Source organism: Mandrillus leucophaeus, unplaced genomic scaffold, assembly GCF_000951045.1.
Source record: "Mandrillus leucophaeus isolate KB7577 unplaced genomic scaffold, Mleu.le_1.0 Scaffold157, whole genome shotgun sequence".
Lineage (NCBI taxonomy): Eukaryota > Metazoa > Chordata > Mammalia > Primates > Cercopithecidae > Mandrillus > Mandrillus leucophaeus.
The window spans coordinates 270,469-281,458 of NW_012101554.1; the positions used below are offsets into that span (position 1 = coordinate 270,469).

The 10,990-nt window shown below is 37.3% G+C and overlaps 1 protein-coding gene across 1 annotated transcript in view; it reads right to left on the bottom strand.

The window, feature by feature from the left end:
• Nucleotides 1-4,012: 4,012 nt before the first annotated feature.
• NFYB (nuclear transcription factor Y, beta) overlaps nucleotides 4,013-10,990 on the bottom strand; it is a 20,461-nt gene continuing 13,483 nt past the window's right edge. Inside the window, exons 5-8 of the mRNA XM_011975498.1 lie at nucleotides 9,467-9,664; nucleotides 7,476-7,557; nucleotides 6,630-6,709; nucleotides 4,013-5,993 (exon numbers count right to left, since the gene is read on the bottom strand). Coding sequence (XP_011830888.1) covers nucleotides 5,961-5,993; nucleotides 6,630-6,709; nucleotides 7,476-7,557; nucleotides 9,467-9,664 — 393 coding nt within the window. The 3' untranslated portion in view covers nucleotides 4,013-5,960. The remainder of the gene's footprint in view (nucleotides 5,994-6,629; nucleotides 6,710-7,475; nucleotides 7,558-9,466; nucleotides 9,665-10,990) is intronic.

A 10,990-nucleotide genomic window follows, 5' to 3' on the forward strand; every position in this document is an offset into this window, starting at 1 on the left:
TTTCCTATGTTAATACCAATATTGAGTCTTTATGGATGCTTCTGTTGTCTGTTATATATTTTTTTACTCACGGTGCCATCCTCCCTTGAGTTTATAGTCTCTGTTGCCCAGGCTGGAGTGCAGTGGTGCAATCTTGGCTCACTGCAACCTCTACCTCCCAGGTTCAAGCAATTCTCCTGCCTCAGCCCCCTGAGCAGCTGGGATTACAGGCACATGCCACCATGCTCGTCTAATTTTTGTATTTTTAGTAGAGATGGGGTTTTGCCATCTTGGCCATGTGGAGTTTGTGGTATCTTAAACTTCTATTCCTTGCCAAATAATTTGAAGCATGGACTGAAATTGAGATCTTTGAGAGAACTTTGCTCTGCCAGACATCCAGAAGCAACCAACCTGAGACGACTTTTCAATTATCAACTGACATTTCAGCTGAGGAACAGCCTGTCGTTATGAATTTGAGGTTAGGGGTAATTTATACCCCTTCATCCAGCACCAAAATTGAGGCAGACAAGCCTGCTTGCTACCTATTTCTCCCTGGTGGCTGTAATAAGACTTCTACCTAGGTAAGCATTCAGCTTTATGGCCAGGCCCCGCTCTCCTGCTAGGTCACGAACTCCAGAGTCCAAAAGAACTCTTGGAGCAAAAGCAGGCTTTGGTGCTAGCTTACCTCACAGGTTATTTTTGCTTCATTTTTGGAGTTCTGCAAATTCCTTGCTTTCATGATACACTTTAAAAATGCATTATTCAATTAATTTGCTGATAGTTCACATTATTTTATGTTATAAAGCATTTGGGGGTTTTTAAGTGGGAGTTGTTAGGGTATCTAGGCTGTCTTACTCTTGGAACTGAAGTCTAGATTAACAGTTTGTCCTTTATGTGAGTAGAATACATGGTACTTTGTAGTAGTCTATACAGAATTACAAGATGTCTGGTTCTCTCTGTACAGCTCTGTAGTAAGATAGCACTTTTACAGTGTGGAGACTACTACTTGCAAGGTTGGGAATGTGCAGAAAGAAACCATTTTTTAAAGATAAGAGTCTTCCTCCAAAGTAAGGAACAGCTCTGCCATTTCCTTAAATGTCCCAAGCATTGTGTTCTTTGATTAACGATTGCTTTGATCTGAAAAAAGAATTCGGATTTGGTTTCTTGTAAAACTAATATTGGGGGATTATATACGCATGAATGAGCCTCCTTGGCATACCTGTCCTGGCTGAAAGGCACTTTCTGTTATGACTTGTCCTTGCCCAGTAACTTGTTTTCAACAACTGCCTAGTGTTCAAAGTTCAGAAATATCTTTCATTCAGATGTACTCTGAAATTTAGCCCTGGAAAACAGTTGGAAAAGTATGCCACAAACCTGTTACTGCTTGCTTTTAGAGGACAATCAAAGAAAGATCTAAATTATACCTTAAAGAGGCAAAATTTTATGCCATGGATCAGAATTTTATAATCTCAGTATATTTTTGTGGAAGAAAAAAGAATTACCTATTAACGTAACTTGCTCCCCTAAAACTAGTACATGGCCTTTGAGACAGTGCCAGTGGCCAGGCGCAGTGGCTCACACCTGTAATCTCAGCACTTAGGGAGGTCAAGGTGGGCGGATTGCCTGAGCTCAGGAGCAGGCGACCAGCCTGGGCAATACAGTGAAACCCTATCTCTACTAAAATACAAAAAATTAGCCGGGCTTAGCAGCGTGCGCCTGTAGTCCCAGCTACTCGGGAGGCTGAGGCAGGAGAATTGCTTGAACCCCAGAGGCGGAGGTTGTGGTGACCTGAGATCACACCACTGCACTCCAGCCTGGGCAACAAAGTGAGACTCCATCTCAAAAAAAAAAAAGTGCCAGCACATATTTTAATGACTTTATTCTTACCTGACACACTTGCTTAAATTAATTTTGGCAAAGGAGTTCTTACAATACATTGCCTTGCACAGGTATCCCTTTAATATGCAGTGGAAAAAGAAACAGTCTCTGGAGTAAGATCAGGGAAAAGGTAACTTTACTATTAGGCAATTGCCTCTCTTTAAAGGCAATGGCCAGAAGCCAGAGAAATGAATCCATGCCAGTGCCATCTGTGGCCCAAGATTTGAAGAGATTATGCCTTATGGTTTCACAAATCCTTAAAATCAGGTACAAAAAGCAGCCGTCTTGAAACAAGTTTCTAAGGGGCAGTACAGCAGCCAGTATAAAAGGCTGTATTACACATCTCCTCAGTTTTGGGTGGTGCTGTTTTCTACATCTGGTGATCAGTACAAAGGTTTTACAAATGTTTGAGGACCTTTTCTGATGAAGTTAAGACCTGAAGAATGAGTGGGACTTAGCTAGGCAGAGGGAAGCCTATGTGTTTAAGGTCATGGCAGGTGGATGGGGGAGGCAAAGAACTTGGCATAAGGAGCCAAGACGAGATCGGGGTGACTGGAGCTTCCCAATCAAGATAGAGCTAAACTTGGTAAAGTAACATTTCTAGCTCTAAAAGAAAACATAAATTAAAACTGAATATTTTTCAGGCAGTGTAGTATAGTTCCTTAAAAAACAAAGTTAGTGTTCCATTTTTTACTCACAAGCATATAGGAGTTTAAGGTCAATAAATACAAATTATTAACTTATGTAAATTAATTTATCAGCTAATTCAGGGAGACCAAAAAGTACATTTAAAATAGACTAGTAAAATAGATTTAACCCAGTATCACTTTTCTTTTAAAGCCCTCTAAGAAGCTGCCTAATTATCACTTATTTGAATGATTTAAAGTGTATTTTATCATATAAAGCAACAAACATCATCTTGTTTAGATTGTTGATAAAATAACAATTTTCCTTAAGAGAAAATATTTTTTTAAAATCTTGCATTGCAAGATTTCATTCTTAGCAAATGGGAGAAACTATTCTTTCCACTTTTCATGCCTAATTTCTACTGCTGTAGAAGTCCTGTTAATTAGGCCCTCATTACTATATTCAATTAGAATTATTAAAGTTAATTGGTATTCCTTTAACTCACTAAGGCAACCCAGAAAACAGGCAATAAGGCATGCTTTTGAAGAAAGGAAAACACTGCACACGTAATACAGTGTAGGAGGGGAAAAAATACAAATAGCTTCAAACACTGTCATGCCAAAGTATGTGACATTAGGAAGGCAGCATTTAAAAAACAATCCTCACCGGACTCGAGGATTTTAAAGCATCTCTATTAGAGTGAGGTAATGAGGATGGATAAATAGAAGCTACCTAAGACAGAAACTACCTAAGTCCCTTTCTTCTACCTGGAACTCACGGAAACTCATTTCTCTCTTAGATACTCAAGAAAGCAATGTTTACAAAATTATAAAAAGCATTTTTATAATAGGTTAACATGGGAGCTTGCATACATAAGTTTCAGAGAAGAAAACATGACATTCAGTTAAATGCAACATGGGCCAAGGAAGACACAGACCCCAGCTCTGACAAGCATAAATTAGGATATTATACACCTGACACATTCAGAATGTCCATTTTCTTTCCCATCAGAGTATGAAGTCCAACAACAATGAAGTCAATACAAACAAAGGTGACCTGATTTTACCTGGTGTAAAGTTTTAGTTAGCAGTACTAGCAAATTACGAAGTTTGGAAATTTGTAGTAGTATATACTAATTTAAAATTTACTCAAATTCCTGGTTTTTTTTTTGGGACAAGAGTCTCGCTGTATCACCCAGGCTGGAGTGCAGTGGCACAATCTTGGCTCACATCAGACTCCACCTCCCAGGTTCAAGGGATAATGCCTCAGCCACCAGAGTAGCTGGGACTACAGGTGTGCACCACCAACCTGCTAATTTTTGTATTTTTTGTAGAGACAGGGGGTTCTCCATGTTGGCCAGGCTGGTCTCAAACTCCTGACCTGAAAGTGATCTGCCTGCCTCAGCCTCCCAAAGTGCTGGGATTATAGGCATGAGCCACCCCGTGCCTGGCCTCAAATTCCTTTTTTATCTTCATTGTCTACTTGAACATATATTAATCTGTAAACTAATTTTAGAGACAGTATCTGTTAATCAAAGACCAAGTGCTTTTACCAGTTATATAGTGACATACTGCTTGGATCAAGTGGAAAATATCTCAAAAACACACTCATAACGAAGTATCAAAAGCCTTAAAAGTTTACATATTTGGTAACCCAGCAATTCTAAGAATTTAAGAAAACAGTCATGGATGTACATGAGATTCAGTGAAGTGCTGTTTATAACTGTGAAAAGATGTAAATAGTCAAAATATCCAATAGAAGATTAAATAAATTATGGTTGAGTCATACAACAGAATAATAAACCAATAAAAATGATGCAGAAGACTATGTATGACCTGGAAAAGATGTTCCCAATATATTGTTAAGTGAAAAAAGCAGGTTACAAAACGGTATGCACAATATGAGCCCATTTTTATAAAAATATACATATTTAGCAAAGTAAACGGACAAATGATATTTATCAAAATATTAACATTGGTTCTTTCAACATAGTAGGATGATTGTTGATTTTGCTTAACCACTCCCCCATTTTTTCCTATTTGAATTTACTATAATGAAGATTGCTTTTTAAATGGATAGTAGAAGATGAGGGCATTATTAACTTCTGATTAGCCCAAATATACTCCTAATGGTCCTTCTGGCAAAGTAAATGTTTCTATTCAGCCTATCTCTGGGAAATTGCTTTGACCTTATAAATCTGAGTGTCCTTCAAAGATGATATTCACTCCAACTTCCTTTTAGGCAAACTATACAATAGCAATTTTTGATATTAAAAACTTAAAAAAAACCCTCAAGTTAATTAACACCAAAAAGAATAGCTGAGAAAATACAAATCCTCACTTTTCAAAAAGAAACAATCCGAGTACATACTACTAAATTATACAAAGTTACATTATCTAAGTTTAGTTTATTGCAAAGATGAAGATAACACACTAGAAGTTGGCAGCTTCTGCTTCACACCGTTCACAGCACTCACTCTGTTCTCCATTTCATTCACTCACCCATGCAAAAGGTCTATACACGCAATGATGTCTGATGTTTCTTGGTTTCCACAGTATAACAGGAAACTTGACATTTCAATTAAAAAGGTAAAATGAAGACATTTACCATCAGACTATAAAATTCCTCTTCTGTAAGAGGATACTATAGTACTTGAAGATATGATTTGAAACAAAATCATGTACCAAATGAAAGGGGCACCATTTCAAGAGCACTAGGACTACATTAAACTTAAATGTATTCCAACATTCTTAAAAATGTAACTCAAAACCAAATCTAGTCTTAAAAAAGCTCCAATAACTAAAACTACATTAACAGGCACGATGAACAGTGTAAACACTGTTAACGGGCACCAAGTTTAACAGGGCAGACAATATTTGCTTCTGCATTCACACTTATTCAATTACATTTTTCAAAAAAATGATGCTGCTTAAACTATTAATGTTTTACCAAAAAAAATAATTTTAATAAATACAGCAAATGCTAGAAATCTAGCTAGGTTATCATGCAAGGTATAACCAAGACAAACTCAAATTTGTAATAAAGGCAACTTGCATTCAAAATGAACTCTACCCTTATATTTTATTAAAAGGGCAAACATCATGAATTAACCCAGCTGCTTACTTGAATTACAAAAGTAACATGATTCAATATGAAAATAAGAAACTGTCTACAAATCTCTGACAGTAATAAATTGCAATATACAATGCATACAGGAGTCATACAGAGCAACAAACTCTCGTACAAAACAAAAATATTTTAATACCTTTAAAATCCAAATTTTTCTTTAAAATCATTCATGAAAAAGATTCTCAAGTCAGAATTAACACCTCAATTAGTCAAGCATCAGGAAGCTACATTACAGCTATTAATATACAAAGATACATCTTTTCACCAGTCTTTCCTTCTGATGTCTCTGTTCCAGAATCATACAGACTCTCATTTCTCTACACTCCCCATTCCATCATTTCTTCAGATCATGAAAACTGAATTTGCTGAACACCAGAAATCTAAGATTAGAAAATTTAAATTGGACAGAATTAAAGAAAAGGAGATTAAAAGTACAATATCCATATTACAAAAATTCAGTGAATAAAAAGACAGTAACAAGTAAGTCTCCTTCCCATTTCTTGTGTATCTTTCTAGAAATCTATGGAAATATGAACATATGCTTATTTTTAACTATTAAGAGAACACTATATACAGTTATCTATATTGAGAAAACATAATTTTAATAACCTTCTTTATCAGGTCCTTCATAATGTGTTGAAATTAACTATATCAATAGGTATAATCAAAAAAAAAATTTTTTTTTTTTTTGAGACAGAGTCTCACTCTATTGCCCAGGCTAGAGTGCAGTAGTGTGATTTCAGCTCACTGCAACCTCTACCTCCGGGGTTCAAGCGATTCTCCCGCTTCAGCCTCCGAGTAGCGGGAATTACAGGTACCCGCCACAACACCCGGCTAATTTTTGTATTTTCAGTAGAGACAGGGTTTCACCATGTTGGCCAGGCTGGTCTCAAACTCCTGACCTCCGGTGATCCACCCGCCTCAGCCTCCCAAGGTACTGGGATTACAGGTGTGAGCCACAGGGCCCTGCCAATACAAGCAAATTTTTTAAGCGTTTAAAATATAAAGGACTGTACCTGTTGATATGATGTTGTGTAAACCATAACATTTTGTTGTTGACCGTCTGTGGTTATTAAGCCAGCTGGTAACTGGTTAGCTGAAAGAAAAAAAATTAGTTAAAGAGGGAAAAGAACTGTATCTACTTTCTTGGGCTGAATCTTAAGGTTGTACCATTAATGTCTCATTATAATTCTGCCCCATATCAATGATGTAGTCTTGGACAAAATAATAAATCCTCCAATTTTCCATTTTAAAAAATGTTCCCTAAAAACCACATTATTTTATATTGCGCTTTTCAATTTTCCTATCTCTAACATGTACCTTAGCTAACTGCCCACATGTACAAATCTGTAGACAGACTAGATGAAGTTTCTGATTCATGATTAAACTACACTACACCATGATGTTTGGCTGAGAGCAACATATAACTGAGCAGCATATAGTTTACATATGAGAAATATATATAATGAGAAATTGACTCACCATAGCCCTTTTATTTCACCAATATGAAAACATGATACTCAATTAAAAAAAAAAAAAAAACTGAGTTCAAATTTATTTAAATCATAAGATTTTATATTACAAACTACAATTCCTTAATATTCCTATCTCATATGAATCTTCACCAAAAACTAGGGGCTACGGAACTCAGTCAGAACTATCAATGAAAGGTTATAATGTCTACAGAATTAAACTTTTCTACACTTATCACTCACTGACTTCAAATAAAAGGGCATGAACTGATAAGAACTATTTAAAATAGTGCTTTGTCAAAATACTCAGTGCTGACATTCCACAAATACCATTAGACAGTATGAATCACTGCTAACAATCTACATGACTTGTATTATAAGAATGCTTACTAAATGCCTCCTCTGTAAGCTCTTCACTTAGTCCATCTGTAGCTGTGACTGCTCCACCAATTCCCTTTTCTCCTTTCATAGCCTGAGGAAGGAAAAAAAAGTCACTGATATTCAGATGAAATTGTCTTCCAAACACGAATGCTTACTTATGCCTAAAATTAGGAGCTTCTATTATTACAAACTCTAAGCAGAGTATTTATTAACACTTCTGGTTAATTACATATGAAGAATGCTTTCAAAAGGCTAACTTCTAATATAAGCTGTAATCATTAACAAGACAGAGTAATGACCTAGAAAACAAAGTACAGATAAAAATAAATTATTCTAATTCCACACCATATCAAAGGGGTAAGAGAACTCTACTTACAGATGAAGAAATCTGCAAAATACCACCAATATTGAGCCTATAAATCTACAAATGATCCAAGTGATCACTTAAGTATATATATGCCTCTCAGTCAACTGGGCAGTACTGCAGCAAGTTGAGAGTTAAAAATTCCTAAATTAGTTTGGCCAAATACCTCTAGGTTCCTATGATACTGAAGATTTGTAAAAATACTGTTAGGAATTTACACATTCTTTTCCTACTTCAATCATTCCATGCAAAATCACTAATTTAATGGTATTCAAACACTAAAGATATTAAGAATATATTTTGAAAGTAATGTGAATCTGACACCTAAGTTGGCATGTGGAAATAAATATGCTAAACTCAACTCCTTTTCACAAAATCCATTCCTACAAGCAAAGATAAACCTAAGAAGAATAGAAGAATTCAATCAATAATAAGAAAGACATGATTATACCTTCCTCTTTTTATTATCTATAAGACTCCAACCTTACTACTTTTAATGCTACTTCTTTTAAATTAACAATAGCAGCAAGAAGTAACATTAATGAGCACTGAACATTATTTATTTAGTCCCATCAATAATTCTATGATATAGGTACTCATTAGCCTCATTTTACAGAAGAGGAAACCAAGGCCTAAAGTAATTAAATAATCTGTCCAAGGCCACAGAATTTGCATGTGGCAGAGCTGGGCTTCAGCCTCCTGGTAGTCTGAATCCAAAGTCTGTGCTTTAAATCATTATATAACTATGCTATAGTTAGTAATAAACAAAGGGAAAAAGAAAGGACTTACTATTTAAGTACTGTAATATAAGTCAGTGATCCCCAAACCCCAGGCTGCAGACTGATGAGGGTCCGTGGCCTGTTAAGAACCCGGCCACACAGCAGGAGGTGAGGGTCTGGTAATCCAGCATTACCACCCGAGCTCCGCCTCCGGTCAGATCAGTGGCCATGTTAGATTCTCATAGGTGCTCGAACCCTATTGTGAACTACGCATGCAAGGGATCTAGGCTCTGCATTCCTTATGAGAATCTAACGAATGCCTGATGATCTGAGGTGGAACAGTTTCATCCTGAAGCCATCTGCCCCTCGCACCCCTCCCCTGACCCCAGTCCATGGAAAAATTGCTCTCCGCAAAACAGGTCCCTGGTGCCAAAAAGGTTAGGGACTGCTGATATAAGCAATTAAATAATTCTGAGAAATGTTACATAATTTACTACAAAATGAATTTTTTAAACAAATAATACATTTAAAAAGTTGAAGTAAATAACATCTCTTATTTTCTTAAAAGCACAAAGGGGGCCGGGAATGGTGGCTCACACCTGTAATCCCAGCACTTTGGGAGGCCTAGGCAGGTAGATTACCTGAGGTCAGGAGTTTGAGACCAGCCAGGCCAACATGGTGAAACCCCGTCTCTACTAAAAATACAAAACTTAGCCGGGCGTGGTGGCACATGCCTGTAGTCCCAGCTACTCGGGAGGCTGAGGCAGGAGAGTTGCTTGAACCCAGGAGGCAGAGGTTGCAGTGAGCCGAGATCTTGCCACTGCACTCCAGCCTGGGCAACAGAGCGATACTCCATCTCAAAAAAATAAAAAAAGAAGAAGGAAAAAAAAAAGCACAATGGGAGACATTTTATTTACCTCTCTGAATTTCTGAAGGTATAATTTCAGAGGTTCCACATAACTGTCAAAGCCTAAGGTAGACATAGCAAAGAGAATATCTTCTCCATTGATTGTTTTCCGTTTCTCTTGATGGCACCTTTCGCTTGCCTCAGATGTTATAAAGCTGATGAACTCACTCACACACTCTTGAACACATTCTTTGGCATCTTTTGCAATCTGAAGAGAAAATCATAGGTAAATTACAGAAACTATAACCATCACCTTCCTAACAACCTACAAAAATAAAAGCCTATTCAGAAGAACACATCTTCACCTGATGACTATTTAATCTCGTAAATATATGTTGTAACATTAACACAATGTGTGCTATCAAAAGTCCACACCTGAGTCACAATAAAAACTAAAATACAACTGAAAGAAGTCTTGACAACTATTTACAGAAAACAAGTCTAATTTAGATATAAAAGAGCACCAGGCACGGTGACTCATGCCTGTAATCCCAGCACTTTGGGAGGCTGAGGTGGGCGGATCACCTGAGGTCAGGAGTTCCAGATCAGCCTGGCCAACATGGCGAAACCCCATCTCTACTGAAAGTACAAAAAATTACCCGAGCATGGTGGCGGATGCCTGTAATTGCTGTTACTCAGGAGGCTGAGGCAGGAGAATTGCTTGAACCCAGGAGGCAGAGGTTGCAGTGAGCTGAGATTGAGCCACTGCACTCCAGCCTAGGCAAAAAGAGTGAGACTCTGTCTCAAAAAAAAATTTTTTAATATTTAAAAAGATATAAAACAGCAATCACTGGATGTTCCTACCACCCCACAGAGGATGAAAACTCTTACTAACCCAGTACCCCTGGAAAATCAATTCCACCATGCATATTTTGTGGGTGACTTAGGTACCACTTCTCTGCCCTAGCAGAGAAGTGAATTCACAAAAAGCTTGGAAAAGAGAGAAATAATAATATATGGTGACTGACTTTTTTATTATTTGGGATACACAGTGTCAGATACAGGTTTTGAGTTTACTAAAAAGCCTGCCTAAAGAAGCACACATCTGCCACTTCATTATAAAAACAATTTTTCCCTTAAGGGTCTGGGGGTCTAAAAATGAAACTCCAATGGATTAATCAAGCAACTGCAAAACCACCTGTAACAGCAATACCACTCAAAATCCCTGCTGAAACACACTGTCTTTCACTGCCATGCCTATTTTACATACTGGAGAAAGTAAGCAAGAACTGCACAAATGCAGTCAAGCAAGATAATATAATGTGAGCCACATATGTAAGTTTAGATTCTCTAGTAGCCATATCAAAAAAAAAGTAAAATTAATTTTAATATATTTAACCCAATATATCAAAATTATTACCATTTAAACATAGAATCCTTTTTTTTTTTTGAGACAGAGTCTCGCTCTGTCACCCAGGCTGGAGTGCGGTGGCGGGATCTCAGCTCACTGCAAGCTCTGCCTCCCGGGTTCACGCCAGTCTCCTGCCTCAGCCTCCCAAGTAGCTGGGACTACAGGCGCCGCCACCACGCCCGG